The sequence below is a fragment of the Lolium perenne genome, chromosome 2 (assembly GCF_019359855.2).
Source record: "Lolium perenne isolate Kyuss_39 chromosome 2, Kyuss_2.0, whole genome shotgun sequence".
Taxonomy (NCBI): domain Eukaryota; kingdom Viridiplantae; phylum Streptophyta; class Magnoliopsida; order Poales; family Poaceae; genus Lolium; species Lolium perenne.
The window spans coordinates 15,252,923-15,278,613 of NC_067245.2; the positions used below are offsets into that span (position 1 = coordinate 15,252,923).

Sequence of the window (25,691 nt, forward strand, 5' to 3'; positions counted from 1 at the left end):
TCAAAACACAAAAAAATTAGTTGCTAGTTTTACTTTATTTACTGTCTTGTTTGCCATATTAAAAACACAAAAAAATTAGTTACTTGCATTTACTTTATTTACTTTTACTTATTTCATCATGATTCCTCCTAAGTTCACTCTAAAAGATATATATGTAGGAGAAGGGTCTATAATTGGAAGAGATAATATAGAAGCATTTTTCTCCTCCTCTAAAAGATATACACGTCTGTTGGCTCCAGCAAACAGGGAAGTACTAAATGGATTTTCTCCTCCTCTCTTTCTTTCACGGTAACGCGCATCTCTACCGGAAGCCAAATCACGATTTTCATTAGGATGCATCTGGCAGCGCAGTACGGAGTCCATTGCAAACTATAAGAAAAAGATTCAGTAAAGAACTATATATTACTACGCGAAATTCATCTGTCATTCACAAAACGAGCAAAACCTGTCAGACACACTGCACAAATAATTGCCTTCAGGGAATGCTACCAAACTATACATCAAAACAAAGAACTGCATAGTAAACATTCTTTTGTGAACATTCTTTAAGAAAATAACAACCGATTATTGAGAGAATGACTACCAGAAGCAGTACTGATTCCATTGCAAGCAGCAACAAAAAACAACTAATGATACATCAGCTAATAGTTAGGGAACGACTACCAGAAGGAAGCAAACATACCAGCTGCAGCACCAAAATCAACAAACCCCTCTGACCAAACAGTGAGTGAAGAACCCCACAGGCGTCCTCAAGCAGGCGTGTCCCAACCAGAAGCGGAAGGCCTTAATCAAGCTCCTTCAGTTCGAGTGTTCACCTTGTTGCACACCAAAGAAGGCCACGACATGATGTAGGGATCTAGAGGAAAGATAACTTGCTGAATCCAGAGAAGAAGGTTTAGACTCCAGATCGCCGCCGCATGCTTCGCCCGTAGAGGTGAGTGCTCTGTCCTCTCCTCGACAAGTAAAAGTCAAAGTCTAAGTCACACACGCTCCCCGCACGCGGTGGGTGACAAGGGGCTTCTACTTATAGAACTACATTCAGAGGAAGGAGAAAGAGAATAGTACTACTAAGGTTTGAACTATGTGTGGGAAGGAGCAGATGTTATCACGGGATGGATGTATCGGACGGCGGGATGGACGAAGCACACGGATCGCTGACATGGCTTGTTGCCCGTAAGAGGTGTGATTAATTGATTCATGCTGGAGTCTCATGGGTACTTGTACGTAATAAATGTACTGACTGTTCGTTTGCTTGTAGATCTATAGCTCAATTAATCAATTCCACTTACTATTCGTTTTCTTTGCAAATCTCTAGCTCAATCAATCAATCAACCAATTTCATTGACACTCTTATCTCAATCAATCAATCCGTATTATCAATTTCACGGACTGGCTGGATTTATTTGTTTCTTATCGTACCATCACCTTGCTCTTTATTCAACTATATTACTCAGTTGGATTAGTTAGTTTGCCTAATGTATCTCCGTACTGCTCTTTTTCAACTATTATATTTTTCGAGAATTAATGTGAATCACATAATCTTGAAACAGAGGGACAATAAGAAATTGTGTGTACCTATATTTAGACCTATTTCTCATTTTTCTTGCAAATCTCTAGCTCAATCCATCAATCCGGATTTGTGTGTACCTTTTGCTCCCTTTCAACTATTATATTCACGTCATCCGGAATTAAGTGACTCACATTTGTCTAGTGTCACAACCTCGCCAGGCATCAAGGACAATGTCTGGATCATTACGGAAACATTAGGCATCCAGGAAGAATTCATTTTAAACTTCATCGAAATTTGAGTGCACACAGTTGGTCAAAGTACAAAAGTGCACACAGCTCAAGAAATAAAAACGGAGCCAACGCACCAGGTCCACGACATCAATAAGCTAGCTAATGCCAAACTGTTTGTATTAAGGACATCAATAATAAGCCATCGCATGTCTCGACAAGGCAAACATCACACAACAAAACCTATTTGTTACAAACCTTTCAGCAAAAACATTATACACCACAATGGTAAAATACTCCAGACTGTTGAAGATGCTCCAGGCCAGCATAGCTAACTAGAACTTAATCCACTGCAACATCACAAATAAAAGCATGTCCCGCTGGCCGGTTCAAGTGTCCAGATCCACATCATATCTTCATGGGGAGAACAACAACATACGCGCTGCTCCGTCGCCTCTCTGACTGCCACCAGTTGAACAAGCTCACCTTGTCACCTGCACGACAACACTACCAAATAAAAGATTCACCTTCACATGAGGCAACTGGATAAGCATAAGCAAAGATGGTAAACTGAAAATAGCAGGATAGTAGCAAAAGAAAAAAAGACGAGAAGAATATCACTTGCAATCCATATCAGCCAATTATCATGCAAATGAGTAGAAATATAGTTGTAATTTAGAACATCCGAGGTGAAAATAAAGGAAGTCATATGAAGCGTTAAAACAAGCAGTGCAGGTACCAGCTTTGAGGAAGTTATATATTACACAAAAAATATCATAGCTATCAGCTCAGGTGTTAATATATGTGATGGGTTTCAGAAGCTTGATCAAGAACTGGATAACGTTGGAGAACAATGAACTTGTCCTGATCTAATCTACAGAACTGACAAAAAGTAATAGGTATGATTGATGCCAAGATGCTACAAACAAACCTGCCTAGCTCTGTTTTCATGTATCATTTTTGGACTGTACCAACACAGAAATATGAGTTGCTCAAATAACACGATCCCACAGGAGACAGATATTGCTCGTCATATTCTTAGCAAACATCATGTCAAGGAATTCATATGATGACAACTACTAGAAGACACAAAAAAAAATCATGGTGGTGTTTCAATGTTACAAACAGACCATCATCTTCCTCCCAGAACTGAGCTACAACACTGCAACCTGTAACATCTGCCCAACATGCGACAAGAAAGAACCGATTTTTCAGTGGAATAGGGAATACCTTGAGCATCTGGAGAAGGGGGTCAGGCAGAGCAGGTTGCCGACATCAACGCCGGTGGGCACGAGTAGCAAGACCCCATCAGAAGTGATACTCATTAATGGTAACTACGGTTATTCTAAATTTGGATCTCAATTAAAATTTGTAACCCAAATATTAAAAACTGCAATTCTTCAATAAAGCTGGACATCATGGGCTAATTTGTGGGCATATTTATCAGAAGAAAATGACATATGCCACATATCTAAACTCAACCAAATAGAAAAACATGATGATGACCATTCTTCATAGAAAGATCCAGAGAAGCAACCGATGGCCTCCCTGGTGTGGTCTACGAATAGTAATACATAAAACAAAACAAGATGCACTGTTAGGTACTACTGCTACTAGTACTCCTACATCAGGAGATAAACGATTGATTGCAGAGACTATTAAGAAACCTTTAATCACAAACTACATTCTCTTCTTATTGGTTTACTTATTAGGCCTGATCTAACTATACAGTGATATTCACAACCAAATGAATGTCTCCAGGTACATACCCAACTGCTTAGAAATCCCACAATCAATTTTAAAATGGCAGCATCAAAATTGAACATCACAAAGCTATATAAGAATGCACTAGTCTAAAAGGAAAACCATATGCATCTCAGCTAGCATAAGAATGCATCCCTAGAAAGGAAACAAAGGCTAGGCATAAACAAATATTTCATCTCTGATAAGCACTTCCACAAACACGTCCGGTTTGTTGTACCAACCAAAGCAAACCAGCCAGAAGTGAGAAGTAAGAAGGAGGTCATAACCTGCAACCTGAAGCAAAGCACGATGTTAAGGCAAGGAAGGAGACAAATCAGACAGCCAGCTTGAGTCATTCCCTCACGCATTGTACCAGAAGGCGATGACCATAGGACGCCCTTTTCGGAAAATTCATGTCCTTTCTTTTTGTGTGCCGCCATTCTCTTCCTTGGCGTGGACCACATCGGACAGCTCCTAGAGTCCAGCTGCAACCATAGCTCCCATGCTCCCTGCTGCCGCCACCATCTTTCTCCTGGTGTCAAGTGGCAGGCAGCAAAGAAGCTCCAAGAGGGCATCACCCTGGAACTCGGTCCTCATCGCCTTGGCCGAGTCAAACGACCGAGGAAGGGCCTTAACACATGTACCACAGCTCCTATATGTCGCCTGAAAAATTCAAAAGTGAAAGATGATAAGAGGATTTTTGAAAATATGATCTGCATGGTACTGAAACAAACTCTAGACTTATAAGGATTTTTTTTCGAGAAAACGCAAGAGATTTTGCGTTTCATTTCATTGAATAGAAAGAAGACATCAAGGGTACAACCTCCAGAAGGAGGGACACACACACGACCTTCCTCACCAAAGACTGCAACTTGGTAAGGAGGTGCCCTCGACTACAGACCACAGCGACATTAGGCCTCGCCTAGCCTTGCCTACCATGGTTTTAAAGGCGGCCAGGCGTCCCAAGGCGATGGGGGTGCGCCTGGACGCATAGGCGCTCAAGGCGCGTTGCAAGGCGACGCCTTCGGTCGAACGCTCGAAGCGAAGCGAAGGACAGGGCTCCGGCCCAGTATACTCAAAGGCAAAAAAGAATTATCCCCGGCCCAACCGGCCCAACGAGATGGGGCTGGACGAGCAAGGACGCAGCTCAACCTCGACCTCTCTGTCCCCCACCGAGAGAAGAGGAGGCCATCCGAGATGGGGCAAGGAGGAGGAGGAGGAGGAGGCCGGGCGGAGAGGCAGCCACCACGGCGCCCGGACGCGCTCGCCGGCGGTGCTGCAGACTCCTAGGACGCCGGTGTCCGTGAAGGGGAGGGTGCTGGCCGGAGAAGGGGAGGCCGGCGGAGGAGGATGGAGGACGAGATCTCTCTCAATCGATTCGATTCTTGACTGGTCTGTTCCCCTCTCTCTCTCCCCTCTGTTTCCCCTCTCTCTGGCCCCCAATTTCTCGCCAATTTCTGAGTTCTCGCCATGGTTCCCGCTCGCCTCCTTTGCTTCCGCTTGACTTGTCCATGGCGTCCAAAATGGGCCAGAGCGACGCTTTCCCCGCCTAAGCGACGACTTGGACGCCTCAAAGGGCGAATCTGGACGCCTTAGACAAGATCCTAAGGCGAGCACGACGCCTTGCCATCTCCGGGCGCTCGGACGCTTAAGTTGCCGCTTAGGCGACGCCTAGGCGACGCCTTTAAAACCATGTTGCCTACAACCAAGAATGGTGAGGCATCGAGACTTGAAACAACAAGGTAGCGACACTGTTGCCAGGCACCTCGAGGGACAATTGCAGCTCCAAGACTGCCCAGGCCAACGTACCTCGCACCCATCGTGTGCCAACAGAGTCGTCAAGTGGGAGGCAGGGCCTAGCTGGAACTGGTGTAGCAATCATCGGGGAAGTACCAGGCAAATGTTGAAGTAGTCTATGCTGGAGACACGCATCACCAACGTCCAGCTGCAGCAACAAGTACTCCACTTCAACATTTGCAGGGCCATCAAGAGGGGAACAGTGCTGAGACGCCGCCGCTGCCCGGTCCAGCAGGCCGGACCTAGGGTTTTCCCGATGCTCGAGGAGGAAGTCTGGTCAGGGTCATGCCAACACCTCGAAGAGGTAACGGCAACCTCGAGCGTCGCCGTTGACAGCACAGGTTGTCGCCGCGCGGGGATTTCGCCCTGACCCATGAACAAGGAGCATTGATGATGCAGGGGCAGATCGGAGGTGGTGAAGGAGGTCGCTGGAGTAGACCGTCACTCGGGGAAGCCTAGAAACGTCGCAGGAGAAGGGGCACCGGCCAGCGCAGATGCTGCCGCGCCAGCCCGCAGCTGCCGTCGCCGGGATCCGTCGGGGCAGACTAGAGTAGCCATCGCCCAAAAGGTTTGATGCTCACACGCATGTCATCCTCCACCAGCGACAGCCGGGGGGATGGGTGGAAGGGGATTGGATCGAAGGGGGTGCATGGCCATGGCCCACCCGACCCAGGTCAGGCCCAGATCGAGAGAAGCAACCGATGGCCTCCCTAGTGTGGTCTACGAATAGTAATACATAAACCACAACAAGATGCTCTGTTAGGTACTACTCCTACTAGTACTCCTACATCAGGAGATAAACGATTGATTGCAGAGACTATTAAGACTAGCCACAATGGGAGTATCATAGGTAGTATCATGCATGCCATGTAGGCAAAAATCTTATGTGGCACATCAATTAATGAGGAGAGAGGTGAGAGTAGTATCATAGGTAGATACAGTATCATAGCACGTAAAACTAGAAATTTTAGTGGCAAACACATCATGTACACATATTTGCATTGAGATTCTACAAAACATTAAATAGGATGTCACTATGATACTAATTCATGATACTATGCATTGGAGGTGTTGTATCATAAACTAGTATCATATGTATGATACTAGTCTATGATACTTCCCATTGTGACTAGTCTAAGTAACCTTTAATCACAAACTACATTCTCTTTTTACGGGTCTACTTATTAGGGCTAATCTAACTATAGAGTGACCTAGATAATCAAAGATCAAAACTACACAGTACCAACCAGTGGTATTCACAACCAAATGAATGTCTCCCGGTACAGACCCATCTGCTTGGAAATCCCACAATCAATTTTAAAATGGCAGCATCAAAATTGAACATCACAGAGCTATATAAGAATGCACAAGTCTAAAAGGAAAACCATATGCATCTCAGCTAGCATAAACAATTTCATCTCTGATAAGCAGTTTAAGCACTTCCACATTGTACTGACCAAAGCAAACCAGCGAGAAGTGAGAAGTAAGGAGGGAGGTCATAACCTGCGAGCTGAAGCAGAGCATGCTGTTGAGACAAGGAGACAAATCGGACAGCCAGATCAAGTCATTCCCTCACGCATTGTACCAGCAGGTGATGAAAATAGGGACGCCCTTTTCGACAAAATCATGTCCTTTCTTTTCATGTGCCGCCATTCTCTTCCTTGGCATCGACCACCTCGGACAGCTCCTAGCGTCCAGCTGCCACCATAGCTCCCATGCTCCCTGCGGCCACCACCATCTTTCTCCCGGTGTCTAGTGGCAGGCAGCAAAGAAGCTCTAAGAGGCCATCAGCATGGACCTCGGTCCTCAGCACCTTGGCCAAGTCAAACGACCGAGGAAGGGCCTCAACACATGTACCACAGCTCCTATGTCGCCTGAAAAATTCAAAAGTGAAAGGTGATAAGAGGATCTCTGAAAATATGATCTGCATAGTACTGAAACAAACTCTAGACTTATAAGGATCTTATATCTCTCAAGGAAATTATTTAACTTACAAGAAAGAACATGACAACGGTACATAATTGATTTTTTATAGCAACAGCAACCTCTTCAACTACTACAAATGGTATATGTATCACGCTTAACAGGTTTAGTGATAGATCGTATATATGTGGAAAAGAAGAACTACCTCTATAGACTAAAAAGGCCGGAGTGGTCCAAATGCTTAGTTTCTGTTAACTGGAAACTCAGCCATGGCGTGACTGTGGGGTGTCCACTCAGCCTTTGATCCTCTCCAACTGCACATATACAAGTAAGAATCATAAATTATTGGGATAATCTTCAATGGTATATGTAACTGAAAATGCTCCCCAACCTTTATGAAATTTAGACCACATGTCCATGTCTAGAAGGGAAATCGTACACATCTAAATAAGCATTTGCTAATTAATTAGATAAGCAAGGAGAAAGACCATTCAATTCGCAGATTTAATATTGTCAACCTGGTGTAGTGCTTGCAAACTCAAAACAGAAAACAAGCTTATTAGCCATTTTCTCCTTTCGTCTCAACATTTAATAAAAGTTGCAAGAATCCCAAATTCAAAAAGGACGAAATGCAAATATTAGAGAACAGTGGAAAGGAGGCTTTGTGAGCTTTAAATGTACAAATGTAAAATCTAACAGCACATGAAGATCTATGGTTCATTCTTTGCTCGAACTTAAGGCCCACAAAGACATACAGAAAAAACCAATCCTTAAACAGTTACTTAGTTTATTTCGGCACGAGAATATCAGTAAGATCCTCTTGTGAAACAATGACAATTGTACCTTCATCACTCGACTGCAACTCTAGCAAATTCACAAAAAAATGGAAAAATCACAGTAAGGGCAATAGCCGTGGATATGCTTACTTCAAAAATGGAGTTCACACTTCCACAGCTAGCCATTTCATGCACCAAGTAAGATCATTGCATGGCAGGAACGCAGCAGAATTGTTTCTGTTTGGACTTCTATTCTAGAATCTGGAATACACGCATCTCTAGAGAACTCTCCTTGCCAAGTGAACGACCATGATATCAAAACAAATAAGATGCTACTAAATAGTATACTATTGCAGACAACGACCTTCTACAATGTTTCAAGGCTGAAGTTCAGAGTATAATATAAAAATACAAGGGGGCTGATTCCAATCCAATTCCAAATGGGAGAAGAAAACCCAACTGAAATTGCAGACAACTACCTTCTACAATGTTTGAAATTGCAGATAACAGTTTATAGGTGAATATATCACAAAGATCAAAATTGATCAATGGACACAACATAACTCGATGATGCATAAGACAGTTCATTTAAAGAAAAAAGCTATGATAATTCCAGAACTGTATTGCCACAATATAATGAAACTACCAAGCATGATAAACAGAAGTTCCTTTTTTAAAAGAATCCTGTTATACAACAATGCAAATATTATCATGTCCATTGCCTAGAACATCAGAAAATTATAATCATGACGTTCAATAGGTGATCTGATATACATAAATGTGCTTTGCATTAATCGTCACCAACAAAATGTATTAACGTTCACCATCCTTGGCCTTTTATAAAAATAAAATTTGAGTTATCGTCCGTAATAATATGTTAGTTTCTATCCATATTAACTGAAGCAGATAATTAAACCATGATCACTTGTTAAGAAATATCCAACTTTAGTTTCAAGCTTGGTCTACTTTAGTTTCAAGCTTTTATCAGTTCATCCTAATGAGTAAAGCTATAAATGCATCATTTGGTTCCTACAGTATGAATTTCCTACAGCTAGTTCTGAAAACACTAATACAACTTAATGGATGGTCCATGCTACGACACCAACTGGTACTATTTAGCAGCCTGGCAAGTTACTGCAATTTGATAGGACAGGAAGACCAATTCAGGAGAACGGCATGCTTTAACAAAATTAATCGTTCTACAATACATGTAAGAAAAACCAAGAAGGCCACAAACCGAGAACAATATACAGATTGTGATGAACATATTCGAGAAAAAAATGGACCTTTGGGTGGCGAGGTTGACAATCTCCTGAAGGGCAGCGCCGAGGCCGCCTCGATGGACATTGGGGAAGCCATCTTGACCTCCTGCTCGGTCGCGCCCATTTCCTCCCTGTCGTCGCTCCTCACTGTACACAAGTGTTAAACACATCTAGTATCATCTACAAATCATGATGTGGGTGCACAACAGCTGAGATGACAAAAAAATAGCAAAATTGATCCAGCAGCTATACCAATGAGTGAGACAGTTCCAGAAATGATTTTACCTGCTCTTGTGGAGTTGAGACAGTTCCAGTGGCACTGTGGTTGTACGTAAAGAGGCTCTAACACCCATTGCAGATGAGCATCGACATGGCTGCCTTTGTCTCAGCGTTGCACCTAGGCAGATCACATACGCATGACTAGTTTCAGATCTAAGGCAAGTAAATGCATCAGTCAACTAGCAGAGATGCAAATGCCAGCCGGAAGTAATTCTTCCATTATCAAGAAGCAAACTAGCTAGTATACTGCATGTGTTATACTATTCACATATTATAGGCCATACCAATAAATATATCATCTCCATGTAGGGTAACCTTTGCAACGCATTTGTACATGCATCTCTTATGCACATGTACAAAAGAGATGAATTATATATATAATCTCGTTTTGCTGTATCAGAACATCTCTGCACCTATCAAACAGTTACTATATTTACCTGCAGATCTAATTGGTCAGACCTGCAGCATGTCTGTGCTTCTGCGATCTCTTGGGTGTCAGCGGGACAAAAGACAGGGCATCAAAAACACCCTGAACCATACCAATGTTAACCAATCTAGCATCAAGGAACATGACTCACAGGGCTTCTATTCTGGCATTTCCATTTAGTACTAGTTAAGATCATTTGCACGCATTTCATCAGAATTTGATGCACAGGTAATCCCGTAAGATTTGAATCCATTCAAAATAAGAGAAAAGCAGGTAATCCCGTAAGATTTGAATCCATTCAAAATAAGAGAAAATTGCCGTACTAGTAGTAAGTACTCCCTCTGTTTGGGATTGTAAGGCCAACGGACCATTTTGCAAAAACCAAGGTAAAGTTTTACTGGTTGCAATGGCTATTCAATTGCACCGAGCGTTTCAGCAAATTGCTGTGTCAACTGAAAGGGCACCAAATCAACTCCTTGACATACACAAACCTGTAACCATACAGGTGACTTTTAAGAAAACTGTATACTACAGGTCCGGTGAATGGCTTAGACGATCAGTACTAAAGCACAACAAGTTCAACTGCTTCCATATACAAAATTGAACTGAATTTTAAACAAACAGGAACAAAACAGAAGAGTAAGCAAGAATCTTGATCAGCATCTTTTTTCTAAAGAAAACACCATGTGCTACTGAACTCTAAAGAGGACAGGAGAAACACTAAACCGAGCTCAAGCTATATTCAGAGATAAGGGACATAATTTGTGCGCTAACTGAAGGAAAGAAGTGCTCACGCATAACACTGAACAAATGAAAATTGACGGGCAACCATTCCGTGTAGGTATGGGACTCCCATCGATTGATCTTAATTCTCCACTACTCCAACTTTTGGCAGAGTACTAGTTTATTTGCTAGCTCAAAGCTCAAATCCCATCATGCCATATGTCCATGCAAGTTAATTAAAAAGACACACCGCTGAGCTGGGAAACAACAAGACACTTCACACACAATTCATAAAACAGGCCTGATGTGTTCATGGTGCAGGAAACCAGAGCTGGAGGAGACCTGACGATGACGACGCTGAGGGCATGTGTTTGAGCGGCCGGCGCACTTCTGCGTGAGCTATCTCCACCGATTTATCCAGGACTCCTCCTCCGGTTGGTAAAAAAGGAAACGATTTTTCAGTCAAATTTGGGAAGAAGAGTTGGAGTTAAATTGGAGAGCAGGTATGGGCACAACACATACTTAGAGCTCGGATGGCGACCAGAGTTGGCTGGGGAGAATGCTCCAAAACAACTATCTGGGCATGCATGCTCTCCTTCATCAACACATAACTGGAGCCTATAAAATTGAACAATAATTAGGCATCAAGCTACCAACTTGATACACTAGTCCATTCAGGGAAACTAAATCAAGCTCCTTGTGACGATGTTGTCTTGGTGTTGCTTCAAGGTCTGAAGAATGCTCCAAAACAATTGTCTGGGCATGCATCCTCTCCTATAACTGCAACCTATAAAATTTGAACAATAATTAGCCAACAAGCTACCAACTTTTTATATACTACTAGTTCATCCAATGAGTGAAACAGAATCACACAATGTTGACAACATAACCATGACACTCTTTTCAAACAGGATCATAATAAATTTTGATTTAACCCACTGAAGGCAAATGGTTAATATCATCTTAAACAATAGTTTGACATCAAAAGGGAACATTGATGGAAATGCAGACAAGGTGAACATTGATGGGAGTGCAGACAAGGCGAACACGTTGGTTGACTAGAAGTTGAACACATGAACCACCATGATTCCACGTCGTGCATATATGAACCCTACAAATAATTAATATGGGGTTTTGGTTCGGCATACCTGGAGGTACGGCAATGTCCTGGAGCAGGGCGTGCAGCATGGCAGCCTCACCCCGCAGCAGGCGCCAGCGATGGAACTGACCAGGGAGAAGGGTACGGGCAGCACTGTCGCATCTTGTTGGTCTGGGCGGCGGGGAGGCCCGAGCAGGAGGGTGCATGGCGAGGTGGTGACGCGGGCCAGAGTGCAGTTGTACGTGGTCGCCAGCCGCTCATCTCCTCCCTCTAAACCTCTCTATCTCAGGCTTCAACTCCCTCGTGCACCTACGCATGGGTGGCAGCCGGTGGAGCATGGTCCAGCCGGTCACTTGTGCTACGTCACCACCACATGTTGGCAGGCTGCCATGCTTCCTAGTAGACTATTAGACATGTATATCTTAGATATATGAGACCTGAAAAGAAAATGAAAAAACATTAGAGGCATTACATATGAGGAGTTAACAGAAAGACTAATAATCCATCTTTGCCCCTTCAGAACTTTTCGACAGATCAAATCAGCGAGACAAATGACAGGGCATCAAGAACACCCTGTTACCCTGAACCATATTGATGTTCACCAATCTAGCATGAAGGTATATAGACTTAATTCACGGAGCTTAGGCGATCAGTACTAAAGCACAACAAGTTGAACTGCTTGCATATACAAAACTAAACTGAATTTTAAACAAACAGCAACAAAACACAGGAGTAAACAAGAATCTTGATCAGCATCTTTTTTCTAAAGAAAACACCATGTGCTACTAAACTCTAAATAGGACAGGAGAAACACTAAACCGAGCTCAAGCAATATTCAGAGATTAGGGACATAATTTCAGCGCTAACTGAAGGAAAGAAGTGCTCGCGCACAACACTGAACAAATTAAAATTGAACGTGCAACCATTCCATGTAGGTATGGGACTCCCATGGATTGATCTTAATTCTCCACCACTCCAACTTTTGGTAGAGTACTAGTTTATTTGCTAGCTCAAAGCTCAAATCCCATCATGCCATTTGTCCATGCAAGTTAATTAAAAAGACACACCGCTGAGCAGGGAAACAACAAGACACTGACACACAATTCATAATCCCTGATTCTAAAACGGGCCTGATGCGTTCGTGGTGCAGGGAACCCAGAGCTGGAGGAGACCTGATGACAACGTCGCTGAGGGCATGTGTTTGAGCGCCTGGCGTACTACTGAGTGAGCTATCTCCACGGATTTATCCGGGACTCCTCCTCCGGCTAGTAAAAAAAGAAACGATTTGTTCTGTCAAATTCGGGAAGAAGAGTTGGAGTTGAACTGGGAGAGCAGGTACGGGAAAACGCATACCTAGAGCTCGGACGGCGACCAGAGTTGGCCGGGGAGAAGGAGCAGAACCCACGCTGCGCCGACGAAGGGCATGGGTGTGGTGGCCCGCCGAGGAATGCGATGTTGTCTCGGAGCTGCTTGTGACATTGTTGTCTTGATGCTTCTTCAAGGTCAGAAGAATTAATACTCCCAAACACTTATGTGGGCATTCATGCTCTCCTTCATCAACGCATAACTGCAGCCTATAAAATTGAACGATAATTAGGCATCAAGCTACCAACTTGATACACTAGTTCAGTCAGGGAAACCAAATCACACGATGTTTGACAATATAGCCATGGCAATCTTTCATAATAAATTTTGATTTAACCCACAGAAGGCATCACTTAATCTATACTTGGATATCAACAGGAAGATAAACCTTGTCAGGAAACTGATTTCCAATTTCGACCAGATTATTATTGTTAGGATTTGGGGAAACATTTGATGGGGAAGCAGACAAGGTGAACATGAACCGACTTGATTCCACATCGCGTATATATTAATCCCCAAATCGTTAGATTCACTGACCCAAATCAGAACAACCCTCGAAAAAATGCAGTGCTTAATCTTGTTGAACTGGTGGGTGTGGGTGGGGGGGAAGAGGATTAGGTCTCTGGTTTTGGTTGGTCGTACCTGGACTTACGGCGACGTCCCGGGGCAGGGCGTGCGTGGTGAGGGAGGGCGTGCAGCATGGCGATGGCGGGGTCATCCCGGCAGCAGGCGCCGGCGGAGTGCTCCTCCCGCGCCGGCAGATGAGGTCGACGGAGGGCATGGGGAGACGAGGCGAGGCGGCGGCGCAGGTTTGATTGGCCACAGCTTCCAGCTCCGGCAGGCGACGTCGACGGAGGGCTTGGGGGAGGCGGCGGCGCAGGTTTGATTGGCTCCAGCTCCTTGGGCGTGATGGTGAGTGAGCCTGTAACCACGCGAGGCTATAATTCATTCGCTTCACGCGAGGCGTCGGTTCCCTTAATTAATTAGATGATTTTTGAGTTTCGATGTCAACAAATCGTGAGAGGTAACTAACGAGTAGGCTTCACGCGAGTTTGTTGTTTTTGCTGGCCGTGATATCTCCAAAACCCGAGCCTATAAAATACCACTCCTAAGTTGGTTATGGTGATAAGGTTGGCGTCCTATTTCTAGGTTGTAAATTTGACAAATATAATACAAAACATATATTACAAAACATGTATCTCGTTAAAAAGTTTAGATGTTCTACTTCTTAATGATACAATTTATGTGTTGCATATTTATATTATTCCGGACCCCCCTCTCTCTCTCCCTCGCGTCGCCCCTCCAGGCGACCGAGGGGGAACCCTAAATCGCGCGCCGCCAGTGCTGCGGTCTACGCTCTTCGGCCGTGTGGACGGTGAAGGGGCGGCGGGTGCATGCCTGGTGCGGAGGTCGCCTCGTCGGGCCTTCGGCATCAGATCTGGACGGGTGTTGTTCCTCCCTGTGGTGCTCCTCCCACCTCCCTGGCCCTAGACTCCCTCTGGTGGTTTGGTGAGGTTGTTCGGCAGTGGGCTCTAAACCGGGGGAAACCCTTGGCTGACGATGGCGGCCACGAGGTCGACGACGCTGGCGACGGCACCGTGCTCCTTCTTGAAGGTGACATCGAGGTTGTATCCCCTCCCTCCCTGCTCTTCCTATATCGGGTAAAAGCCCAAATTAAACTTCGGTTTGGACGGCGGCGGAGCTCTGGTGGCGTTCCCTCGATGGGGGCACCGTTCGGAGATAGATGATATGGGTGGATGAGCTCGCCGGCGATTGGTAGGCGGTGTCTGCGCCTGCTCCTGGCAGCTTGGTTTGGTGTGTTGTGGTGTGTGTTGCATGTGGCGGTGATGTTCGCGGGTGGCGGCGCCGGCGAGGAGAGTGCTTGTAGTCCTTCTCCCTGACAGTGACTTCCGATATCCATGCGTGCTCAGGGAGAGCGGTCTACCTCAGATAGGTCTGGCGTCTTTCGATCCGGGACGTGAAAGCAAGGAGCTTTCTGTGGAGGTAGAAGTGGATGGTTCTTGGGTTTTTGCGTGGCCTCAGGAGTTCTCAATGGTGGTCCTCTTCACCAACTTCGGTGCCTCTTCAGTCAGATCGCAAGGTTAGACAACGGACACGAAACTCAAGCTGTGTTTCTTTTCATTCTTGTATGCTTGTTGTTTTTCGTCTCCTGGTATATAGTTGTTTTTTAGGTAGGGCTACGACCTTTTGTTTTGAAGATAACACATTCCTACAATCTACAAAGTATATTACTGTCATAAGAGATATGTGCGATAACGTTGTGACAAGTGTTCGCACATGTGATAGTGAGAGTGGTACCTTTCTAATTATACGATATGACTATATATATATCAAGGATCAGCCATGAGCCCATACATGTTTTTCTTAATGATGAATGAGGCAACCAACGATATACTTGGTGTATGCTCTTTGATGATGATTTGGTAATAGTGGATCATACTAGAGTTGGAGTAAATAGGTAGTTCGAACTATATGGAGGCATACTTTGGAATCAAAGGGTTTATATTTAGTACGACCAAGACCAAGTACTTGCGATGTGATTTTTAGTGGTGTTAAGATAGTGGAATATGGAGATGTTAGTTTACATGGACAAATAGTGCCTAAGAGGGACATATTCCAAGGATCAATGTTGCAAAGCATTGGTGATATCGATGATGATGTTTGCCACATGATCAAGATGGGATGGATGAAGAGGCGATAAGCATCTAGCATCCTATGTGACAAGAAGGTTCCACAAAAGGTAAAAAATAAGTTTTGTTAGGTTGACAATCAAACAAGCAATGCTATGAGGAGCACAATCTTAGCCCACTAAAACACAACACATCCAGCAAATGAGTGTTGCATAGATGCACATGCTATAGTGGATGTGTAGCCATACATGAAAGGATCGGATTAGGAATGATGTAATATGGGGTAGGCTAGGGGTGGCACTAGTCGAAGATAAGCTAATCTTACACCGACTAAGGAATTCTAACGAGTATGGAAGATACAAGAAGGGGTAGAGCACTGCCAAAGTTTACATGGGCGGGGCGGTAAAAATAGACTTCATGAATAAGAATGTCCTAAAGTTTTTAGATCGATAGGACCGCATGTAAATCAGTAATCCATATGTCGAAATCTTAGTTTACCTGTGTTTTTTATCTCTCATTGTTTTGGTTTCATTTTGTTTGGGTCAAGTTTCATATCTAGTCTACCCAAACTTGCTTTGGAATAATGCTTTGATCTTGTTGTTGTATGCTATAAATTACTACTCCCTCTAATCCATAATATGTTATGGATCAGAGAGACTATTTTTTTCTAAAGTAGATGTTCCTACAAGTAAAATAAAAAAAACATTGATGCATGGATTTTGTTCGCCCCGTCGGCACCCATCAAGGGTTGGTATTGCTTCGTCAAAATAGACGTGACGACGGAGTGGATTAGCCTTGAAAGTTGCTAGGACAATATTAATGGGAGGGGGTGTTGGCGCATTGTACGCATGAGTTGAAGTAGACTTGATTCACGTTGGGTCGTTGTTGGGTGTGACGACGTGGCTGGAGACTCGTTGGTGCCAATTGTTTGGCGTGCTTATGAAAAAGAATATTTTAAAACTTGCCATACATGTGAAACTTTTTGAAAATTCCTTTTTTGAAAAGCTTGCAACTAGGGTTGCATTTTAAATCAAAAGTTTCCTCCTTGAATAGAATGAATAGATAGATGCTTTGGCATTGTTGGCTTGGTATGGTGACTAGTGCTAGTATACATATGCATGTTACTAGCTATGGTCAGACCACGTCGTGCATGGGTTCCATAGGAAGAAACACACGACTAGTCATAGCATAATGGCTATATCATGTGCATGGTTTCTCACAATCATGTTTTCCAAGTCCAGTTTCCAGCTAGATAAGAGTAAAACAATCATGGTCGACATAGATAAAAGGCACAAGTCATTTTGACTTTTTCCCGCTCATTTTAGATGCCTATGTGTGGCACTATTTTGTGGCCCCTTGTTTTCATTTTTATGCTTGAAATGATAGGTTTTAACTATAATTTTATGTGTCGTCTCGTCATTGCGATGGTTTCCTAGGAGTTCCAGGTACCTGGAGATTCTCCATTAATGTTTTTTTTTCGAACCTTAACTTGTGAAATCTTAGAGGCATTCAAAAGCTCGTTCGAAGGGTTTCCCGGACTTAAAATTTATTAGGATATCAGAATAAAGAATGTATATGTCTGTCTAGGTCGCACCTACAAACGCTTAAGCACTGCCTATAGGCGCCACTAGGCGGATGCCAACCACCTTGCTTACGCCTAGTGCTTTTTCCAACCTTGCTCCCCACTCACGGGCAGTGGCGGACTCGGGAGTTTTGGTTTGTCGAGCGAACATTTTTGGGGAAATTCTTTTAACACACAAATGCATAGACATCATAGGGTAAACAGTACACAAAATATTCAAATTTCTTGATGAACAAAATACAACTTTGAGGAACATGAAAAAACACAAAATACTTAAAACCTACTAACATGGACTATTGCTACGTGTGGACCCATTGGCAACAAAAATTAGTACCCTCAAAGTCGAAACAAGACCCACTACACTTGAATAAAGGAAAAACATGTGTAAATCTTAACACAATTGTAAAAGTAGCTGATAATTAAGATTGCATTGTACCACTAATTTGTGGTAGTAGAAGGAGCACGAACTTGTCGAGGTAGATGTCCTCGACAGTTCTTCAAAGCATGAAACTTAACAAAAAAAAAAGTATATATGATCGAGACATCTGGCACGTGCCTAATTTCTGAAATGTCGGAAACCTTGTGATTATGAAGTTGAGATTGTGCATGTAGCGGAGGCGTGTAGGCACCACAGTAGCCAATGGGCAGAGAGCCACGACCGCCGACCGACAAGACGAGACCGCGCCAGTCGAGGCTACAAGTTCGGGATGGCGAGTCCACCGGTTGCGAAGAAGAGCAAGTACATAGTGGCAGGTATTTTGGAATTGAAATTGCACTTCAAAATTGAAATTGGGTGTGCAATTTGTGGAGAAGAAAAATACAAGCATACATACATGGAATCTAGGCGTGTAGAGCTACGTAGTATATGTGAGCATTTGTGTACGCTGCAACACGAGCGGGAAACAGAATTCCAAAGCATGCAGAGCTACGTAAACAAGCGGAAACAGCAAACTGTCGTAATTAATATTGTAAAGCCACAAGAGCAATTTAAAATCAACCACTGTCCGAAGAAAATGTGGGCCGTGACGTGATCCAAATCAAAAGTTTTTTTTTAACAGGAAAGGTCCCGAAGGACCTACGGCTTCATTTCTTCAGCGGTGGAGTACATTTTACAGATAAGGCCTAAAGGAAGCAAGCAAATTACAAGCTGGCCCTTACAACTTGCACTGAGGACCCTAGAATAAAACAAGGAAAAGCGATCAGGTCCAGCTCCTTCTTCACCGCGACGAAGCTCGCCGGAGTCAACCTCTACGCCGCCGGGGACGGGACCACTTGGGTCACAGAGGTGGGAGCCAACTCCGACGAAACTGGAGAGCCTCCGAGTCGGCACGAACGCTTGACGGGGTTGCTGCTGCCTTGAGGACAGCATGTCGCCGTCACACGAGGGTGGAGGGGCCGCCTTTCAGCCGTGAAATACGGCGACAATGGCGCGGTGATAATCCTCCGATGGAGGGGCTTCCTTTCAGCCATATGATACGGCGACAACGGCGCCGTGAAGTACCTCCGAGTAGAAGTCGGCGAGCTTCCATGCTGCAAATGCGGGAGCCAACCACGAGCAGCAAGTAGCCAACCCTCTTCTCTCTCACCACCATGATGAACAGAGAGGAGGAGGCCACCGCTGCATCGCCAACTACCAGATCCGCGAGAAATGGCTTTATTTACGGAGATCTTCATCTCCCTCCGCCGCCACACCTTTGGCTCCGACACGGAGCTCGTGAGGTCGAGAAAGAAGACGATGTAGTGCCGGATCCAGCCGATGGGATCCGCCACCTCTATCTGCGGCATGCACGCCATATGCCACTAAGGACCATAACCTAATCCTAGTACTACTGCTATGTACTCCGACGCCTTCTCCTCTCCATCTCCGGTGGCTATTCCGGCGGAGAGGAGGAAGGAGCCGCGTGCTTGCCTACTTTTGAGACGCGCGCTCCGTGTTTTGTGAAGAATCAATGCGAAAGAGTCGTGGGCCGGGGTTGGCCAGTCGGTGGCGAGGAAATACTAAAAGCCAAGGAACGAGGAAGATTGGATGGAATGCGATCCGATCTTGGTTTGGTTTTTGGTTTGGCAGACTGGTTCGTGGGAGGGAGCGATCGCTTACGTACGGTACGGACGTGCGCGTACGCAATCTGATGCTTCCGTATAATTTGTTTTGCTGGACCGATACGAAAAAAGTTGTACTCAATCAGTCAATCCTTGCTTTCCCGGGAGCAAAAAGAAAGAAAGAAAAAAAGAGTCAATCCTTGATTTGGCAACGAGCGGCCGGGTGGACTTGTTTTGGGGAGTGGACTGACTTTTCGGCATGTCGTGGCTCGCGTGATTCTCCGCGACGTCTTTTGCATTCCCAAAGGAAACAATTACTGCGCGCGGTCACGGCCGCCGCGCTATACGCGTGGCCGTCGTCGTCGCTCCTCCGCCCTGGACTCCCGCGCCTCATCGCCCTCCTCCCGCTGTTCCCGCTCCTCGTCGCCGCGCCCCTGGCCTTCCCCTCCTCCGCCATCGTCCGGGGCCTCGCCGCCTTCTTCCTGGCCTGGCTAGGCACCTTCAAGCTCGCCCTCCTCGCCGTCGGCCGCGGCCCGCTCGACCCCGCCCTTCCCGTGCTGCCGTTCCTCTTCACCGCCTTGCTCCCCGTCAAGCTCGCCCCAGCATCATCCAACAAGGCCAAGCCGGTGTCCCTCGTTTCTTGCGCGGTGAAGGTGGCCGTCGTAGCCGCCGTGGTCCGGCTGTACCAGCTCAACCACCGCCTGCACCTCTACGCGCGCCTAGCCCTGTACGGCGTCCACACCTACTGCTTCCTGGACCTCCTCCTCCCCTGCATCGCGGCCGCCGCCGCCGCGCTCGGCATGGAGGCGGAGCCGCAGTTCGACCGGCCGTACCTGGCGTCCTCGCTGCGGGACTTCTGGGGCCGCCGGTGGAACCTCATGGTTTCTGCCATCCTCCGGCCGTCCGTCTACGACCCCGTCCGCGCGCTCGCCGGGGTCCCCGCCGCCGTCCTGGCCACCTTCGCCGTATCCGCGCTCATGCACGAGGCCATGGTGTACTACCTCAGCCTGCAGTGGCGGTCCGACGGCATGATGGCTGCCTTCTTCCTGCTCCACGGCGTTTGCTGCGTTCTCGAGGGGTGGTGCGCGCGGCGGTGGGCGGCGCGTGGGTGGCCGGCGCCGCCGCGGCCCGTGGCGACGGTGCTGGTAGGGCTCTTCGTCACGGCCACGTCGTTCTGGCTCTTCTTCCCGGCGCTTTGCAAGGACGGAGTTGAGGAGAAGCTGCTGCAGGAGTGGGCTGCGGTGGCCGCCTTCTTCCAGGACGCCGGCGGGAAGATACCATGGTACGGTCAACTTAATTAGTAGCTAAGGAAAAGTACAACCTAGTGAAAGGTGTACTACCCTGTTGGCACTTGACACATCAAATCTAATTAACTCTGAAAAGGTTAGTGGACAAAATCAAAATTAAGGAGCATGTTGGCATGTCCGTTAGAAGTTACGCTATGCCATGTGCCAATTTGTACCCTTTGTACGATCCTCATTGTTCCCGTTGCCATTGTGTAGGGTGATTATCACGCCATAAATTAAAGAATGTTGCTGAGCCTCACTTGGGAATTAGATTCCCTAGCTCCGGGTTCACAGTGTTTGCTCCTGTTTTTGTTTGCTTTGAGAATTTTTTTGGCTGGTGGGAATACCCACAGCAATTTCCTGGCGCCGCTGTTGGTTCACACCCGTCCAATCGAATTGTTTTGGGCCGTCGGATTTACTACTCTGTCCACTTTTGCCTCAAATGATGCTTTCGCTTCTACTCGCAGTAAAAAAAAACTCCCACTTTTGTTTCTATATAGCAAAAAAAAAAAGGTTCGTCCGTAAAATAAAAGAAATAGACGCCGTGCCGGAGACCTCGCCGGATATCTCATAGCAAAAAATTGTGTTATTGTAGTAAAACCGAGCGCATCAGGGACATCATCGGACACATCCCGAGAGACCTGGCTGGAGGCTCTCACTAGAGACCTCATAGCAACTATTTTGTACAACTGTAGCAAAAAACATAGAATAGTTGTAGCAAAACTGATTTCACCGGAGACTCTCACCGGAAACCTCGTAACAAGAATTTTGTACTATTATAGCAAAAACATAAAACAATTGTAGCAAAACCATTTTTGCCGGAGATATCCGCCAGAGACATCATAGCAAATAATTTATACTTACATTAGCAAAAACTGAACACAACTGTAGCAAAACATATGTACAATTGTAGCGTCACACTTATAATGATGATGTCCTTGCAGCGTCTAAGGTAGGAGATGGAGTGCCCAACACCGTGGTGGCGCCTGGCTTTGCAACAGAACTCCACCCCCGCCACAATTGTGTTGCCATAAGGGCGCGAACGAGGACGTCTCGGCCTTGCAGAACATAAAGCAGTTGTATAAGCGGTGGCAGTATAAGTAATTTTGACTGACTAATAAGGGTACTAATAAAACGGATGAAAAAATTAGGAAGAAACCTTACTTCCTTTATTAGTAGGTATAGATATAGATATAGATGTCATGGCACATGAAAATAAAATAGTAGTATTTTATTGAGTTATATAAGTTGATACAAATCCACAAATTGTTGCCAAACTAAAGTAGTCTTTAAATAAACAAATAAAATTAGCCTTTAAGAAACTAGAACTAGTTATTTCCAATGACAAATGTATCATTGAGTTTTATAACTGCCATATATATGCACAACTGTGACCCCTTTGATCTGGCCCATCTTCCGACCTTGGTCAGAACCATTGAGTGATGTTTGAAGTCGCTAAATTGCGCCATCAAGTGGAACCTTGGTCTTGGCAAACAGATATAGGTCATTCTTCCGACCGACGGCGAGGCCCATTTGCTCTGTCATGTCAAGCTCTTCTGGCTTAACCCCATGGGGAAGCTCCCAGTCGAAGTGGTAGAGAAGAGCCGCGAGGGCGAGCTCCATGATAGACTGGGCAAATAACATTCCAGGACATATCCTTCGGCCTGCCCCGAAAGGTGTGTACTCGAAGTTGGTTCCCTTGAAATCGACGGAGCCGGACTCAAACCGCTCTGGCTTGAACTCCTCGGCGGCGTCCCAATACTTGGGGTCTCTACAGATTGCCCATGTGTTCACGAATACAGTGGTTCCTTTGGGAACATCATACCCTAGGACTTTGGATGTCTCGGTGGACTCGCGCGGGAGAAGCAAGGGCACAGACGGATGCAACCTAAGTGTCTCCTTGATGACGAGTCTCAAGTACTTGAGGTCTGCCAAGTCATCCTCGGTGACGTTTGGCTTACCTTTGATATTTTCTCGTACTTCGGCTTGTGCTTTCCTCATCACGTTGGGGTTCCTCATGAGCTCCGACATGGCCCATTGGAGCGTTGTCGCGGATGTCTCGCTCCCAGCACTAAACAGGTCCTACACAAAGGCAGACTCAAACAAACAAAAAATTAGGAAGATGAAAGAAAAACAAAGGGACATATATCAAAAAAACATATATCCACGTGTGTGTGTGCTGTAAAAGTTATTGGTATGGTATACTTACGACGATAAGAGATTTGATGGATCCCATGGTAAAAGGCACGTCGTGGCTACCTTCCTTGTGTATCCTGAGGAGAACGTCTAGTAGGTCCTCTTTCTCCTCGTCCTTCACATTTTAAAGGTAGCACTCAAGCAATTTACTTTGAAATGGCGGAGAAATACCATGTAGTAGGTAGGTATGGTGGACACAAATGGCATAGTGGTTGGCTCAAGTATTTTGGATGCATGAGAAGTATTCCCTCTCGATACAAGGTTTAGGCTAGCAAGGCTATTTGAAACAAACACAAGGATGAAGCGGTGCAGCAAAACTCACATAAAAGACATATTGTAAACATTATAAGACTCTACACCGTCTTCCTTGTTGTTCAAACTCAATACTAGAAATTATCTAGACCTTAGAGAGACCAAATATGCAAACCAAATTTTAGCGTGCTCTATGTATTTCTTCATTAATAGGTGCAAAGTATATGATGCAAGAGCTTAAACATGAGCACAACAATTGCCAAGTATCACATTATCCAAGACATTATAGCAAATTACTACATGTATCATTTTTCAATTCCAACCATATAACAATTTAACGAAGAAGAAACTTCGCCATGAATATTATGAGTAAAGCCTAAGGACATACTTGTCCATATGCAACAGCGGAGCGTGTCTCTCTCCCACACAATGAATGCTAGATGGCATTCCGGAATTGGGAGCCACGTGCCGGCACCACACTAGAGAAGAAGTCTCGACACGCAGGTACTTAGCACGAAGGAGGTCAGCCCATAGTCATTCTCGCATTTTGGTAAAGTTTCTAAATCCACTTGAGCTTGAGCACTATATTCATGGATTTGGTGTTCAGGATCCCCAGGCCGCCGAACCCCTTAGGTCTACACACGATCACCCAGTCTACCATGTGGTATTTTCGCTTGCTCCCAGTTCCTTTTCACAAAAGTAGAAGCGCGGTTTGTCCATGGCCTTGTTGGTGGTGTCATGCAATATGTAAAGGCTCATGGGAGGCGCACGAGGCGCATCCGCCGGCGCGAGGTCCATGGAAGCCGCTGCAGGATGTCCACCACGAGGTCCGTCGGGATGATGTCCATCGCCACCGCCGCGGCGGCTCGCGATCGATCAGGTGTTCCCAGTTGCCACCGCGTCACGTCCGCGATCCACCTGATTCGTTCTGCGAGATCACGTGCGCTGGCTGCTGTACCCACCAGGCGCAGATGCGTGCCGAAATCAATAATCGACGACGCGACCCGAAGGCCGAAGCGACGACCTCTCCCGACTCGTCTGTTCGCCCCGCGCGTACCAACACGTCTGTTGGCTCCAGCAAACAGGGAAGTACTAAATGGATTTTCTCCTCCTCTCTTTCTTTCACGGTAACGCGCATCTCTACCGGAAGCCAAATCACGATTTTCATTAGGATGCATCTGGCAGCGCAGTACGGAGTCCATTGCAAACTATAAGAAAAAGATTCAGTAAAGAACTATATATTACTACGCGAAATTCATCTGTCATTCACAAAACGAGCAAAACCTGTCAGACACACTGCACAAATAATTGCCTTCAGGGAATGCTACCAAACTATACATCAAAACAAAGAACTGCATAGTAAACATTCTTTTGTGAACATTCTTTAAGAAAATAACAACCGATTATTGAGAGAATGACTACCAGAAGCAGTACTGATTCCATTGCAAGCAGCAACAAAAAACAACTAATGATACATCAGCTAATAGTTAGGGAACGACTACCAGAAGGAAGCAAACATACCAGCTGCAGCACCAAAATCAACAAACCCCTCTGACCAAACAGTGAGTGAAGAACCCCACAGGCGTCCTCAAGCAGGCGTGTCCCAACCAGAAGCGGAAGGCCTTAATCAAGCTCCTTCAGTTCGAGTGTTCACCTTGTTGCACACCAAAGAAGGCCACGACATGATGTAGGGATCTAGAGGAAAGATAACTTGCTGAATCCAGAGAAGAAGGTTTAGACTCCAGATCGCCGCCGCATGCTTCGCCCGTAGAGGTGAGTGCTCCGTCCTCTCCTCGACAAGTAAAAGTCAAAGTCTAAGTCACACACGCTCCCCGCACGCGGTGGGTGACAAGGGGCTTCTACTTATAGAACTACATTCAGAGGAAGGAGAAAGAGAATAGTACTACTAAGGTTTGAACTATGTGTGGGAAGGAGCAGATGTTATCACGGGATGGATGTATCGGACGGCCGGGATGGACGAAGCACACGGATCGCTGACATGGCTTGTTGCCCGTAAGAGGTGTGATTAATTGATTCATGCTGGAGTCTCATGGGTACTTGTACGTAATAAATGTACTGACTGTTCGTTTGCTTGTAGATCTATAGCTCAATTAATCAATTCCACTTACTATTCGTTTTCTTTGCAAATCTCTAGCTCAATCAATCAATCAACCAATTTCATTGACACTCTTATCTCAATCAATCAATCCGTATTATCAATTTCACGGACTGGCTGGATTTATTTGTTTCTTATCGTACCATCACCTTGCTCTTTATTCAACTATATTACTCAGTTGGATTAGTTAGTTTGCCTAATGTATCTCCGTACTGCTCTTTTTCAACTATTATATTTTTCGAGAATTAATGTGAATCACATAATCTTGAAACAGAGGGACAATAAGAAATTGTGTGTACCTATATTTAGACCTATTTCTCATTTTTCTTGCAAATCTCTAGCTCAATCCATCAATCCGGATTTGTGTGTACCTTTTGCTCCCTTTCAACTATTATATTCACGTCATCCGGAATTAAGTGACTCACATTTGTCTAGTG

General features: G+C 45.3%; 3 protein-coding genes across 5 annotated transcripts; 1 reads left to right on the top strand and 2 right to left on the bottom strand.

Moving 5' to 3' along the window:
* Positions 1-1,882: 1,882 nt before the first annotated feature.
* Positions 1,883-14,106, bottom strand: LOC127331271 (uncharacterized). Of its 3 annotated transcripts, none has more exons than XR_011751376.1 (12): positions 13,774-14,106; positions 13,120-13,340; positions 12,939-13,031; positions 11,816-12,203; positions 11,190-11,454; positions 11,010-11,096; positions 9,524-9,670; positions 9,263-9,385; positions 7,406-7,514; positions 6,781-7,151; positions 3,768-4,143; positions 1,883-2,231 (listed from the first exon to the last, which is right to left on the bottom strand). XR_011751376.1 is itself a non-coding variant. In XM_071825879.1 (12 exons), the coding sequence occupies exons 5-9, from the start codon at positions 11,266-11,268 to the stop codon at positions 7,442-7,444; spliced, it is 474 nt and encodes a 157-aa protein (XP_071681980.1). In that variant the 5' UTR covers positions 11,269-11,454; positions 11,816-12,203; positions 12,939-13,031; positions 13,120-13,340; positions 13,774-14,102; the 3' UTR covers positions 1,883-2,231; positions 3,768-4,143; positions 6,781-7,151; positions 7,406-7,441. The 3 variants fall into 3 exon arrangements, 2 of the variants coding, with proteins under 2 accessions (XP_071681980.1, XP_071681981.1); XM_071825879.1 differs by having other exon boundaries at positions 9,524-9,635; positions 13,774-14,102; XM_071825880.1 differs by having other exon boundaries at positions 1,883-2,244; positions 9,524-9,635; positions 13,774-14,102.
* Positions 14,107-14,525: 419 nt separating this feature from the next.
* LOC127328225 (acyl-CoA--sterol O-acyltransferase 1-like) lies at positions 14,526-20,994 on the top strand. Its single transcript, XM_071825245.1, has 2 exons — positions 14,526-14,792; positions 19,551-20,994. The coding sequence occupies exons 1-2, from the start codon at positions 14,526-14,528 to the stop codon at positions 20,703-20,705; spliced, it is 1,422 nt and encodes a 473-aa protein (XP_071681346.1). The 3' UTR covers positions 20,706-20,994.
* Positions 20,995-21,893: 899 nt separating this feature from the next.
* LOC127328226 (desmethyl-deoxy-podophyllotoxin synthase-like) lies at positions 21,894-23,041 on the bottom strand. The gene is made up of 2 exons (XM_071825098.1): positions 22,900-23,041; positions 21,894-22,772 (listed from the first exon to the last, which is right to left on the bottom strand). The coding sequence occupies exons 1-2, from the start codon at positions 22,924-22,926 to the stop codon at positions 22,146-22,148; spliced, it is 654 nt and encodes a 217-aa protein (XP_071681199.1). The 5' UTR covers positions 22,927-23,041; the 3' UTR covers positions 21,894-22,145.
* Between the last annotated feature and the right edge of the window lie 2,650 nt (positions 23,042-25,691).

Excerpts from the sequence above, each read along its gene's own strand:
- LOC127331271 (XM_071825879.1), bottom strand. The coding sequence starts at position 11,268 with ATGAAGGAGAGCATGCATGCCCAGATAGTTGTTTTGGAGCATTCTCCC. Across the intron at positions 9,636-11,009 it reads CTCAGCGTCGTCATCGTCAG|GTGCAACGCTGAGACAAAGG; the intron begins GTCTCCTCCAGC and ends TGATCTGCCTAG. Across the intron at positions 9,386-9,523 it reads TCTCAACTCCACAAGAGCAG|TGAGGAGCGACGACAGGGAG; the intron begins GTAAAATCATTT and ends ACTTGTGTACAG.
- LOC127328226 (XM_071825098.1), bottom strand. The coding sequence starts at position 22,926 with ATGGGATCCATCAAATCTCTTATCGTC. Across the intron at positions 22,773-22,899 it reads CCATCAAATCTCTTATCGTC|GACCTGTTTAGTGCTGGGAG; the intron begins GTAAGTATACCA and ends GCCTTTGTGTAG.
- LOC127328225 (XM_071825245.1), top strand. The coding sequence starts at position 14,526 with ATGCCTGGTGCGGAGGTCGCCTCGTCGGGCCTTCGGCATCAGATCTGG. Across the intron at positions 14,793-19,550 it reads CCCTGCTCTTCCTATATCGG|TCAATCCTTGCTTTCCCGGG; the intron begins GTAAAAGCCCAA and ends GTACTCAATCAG.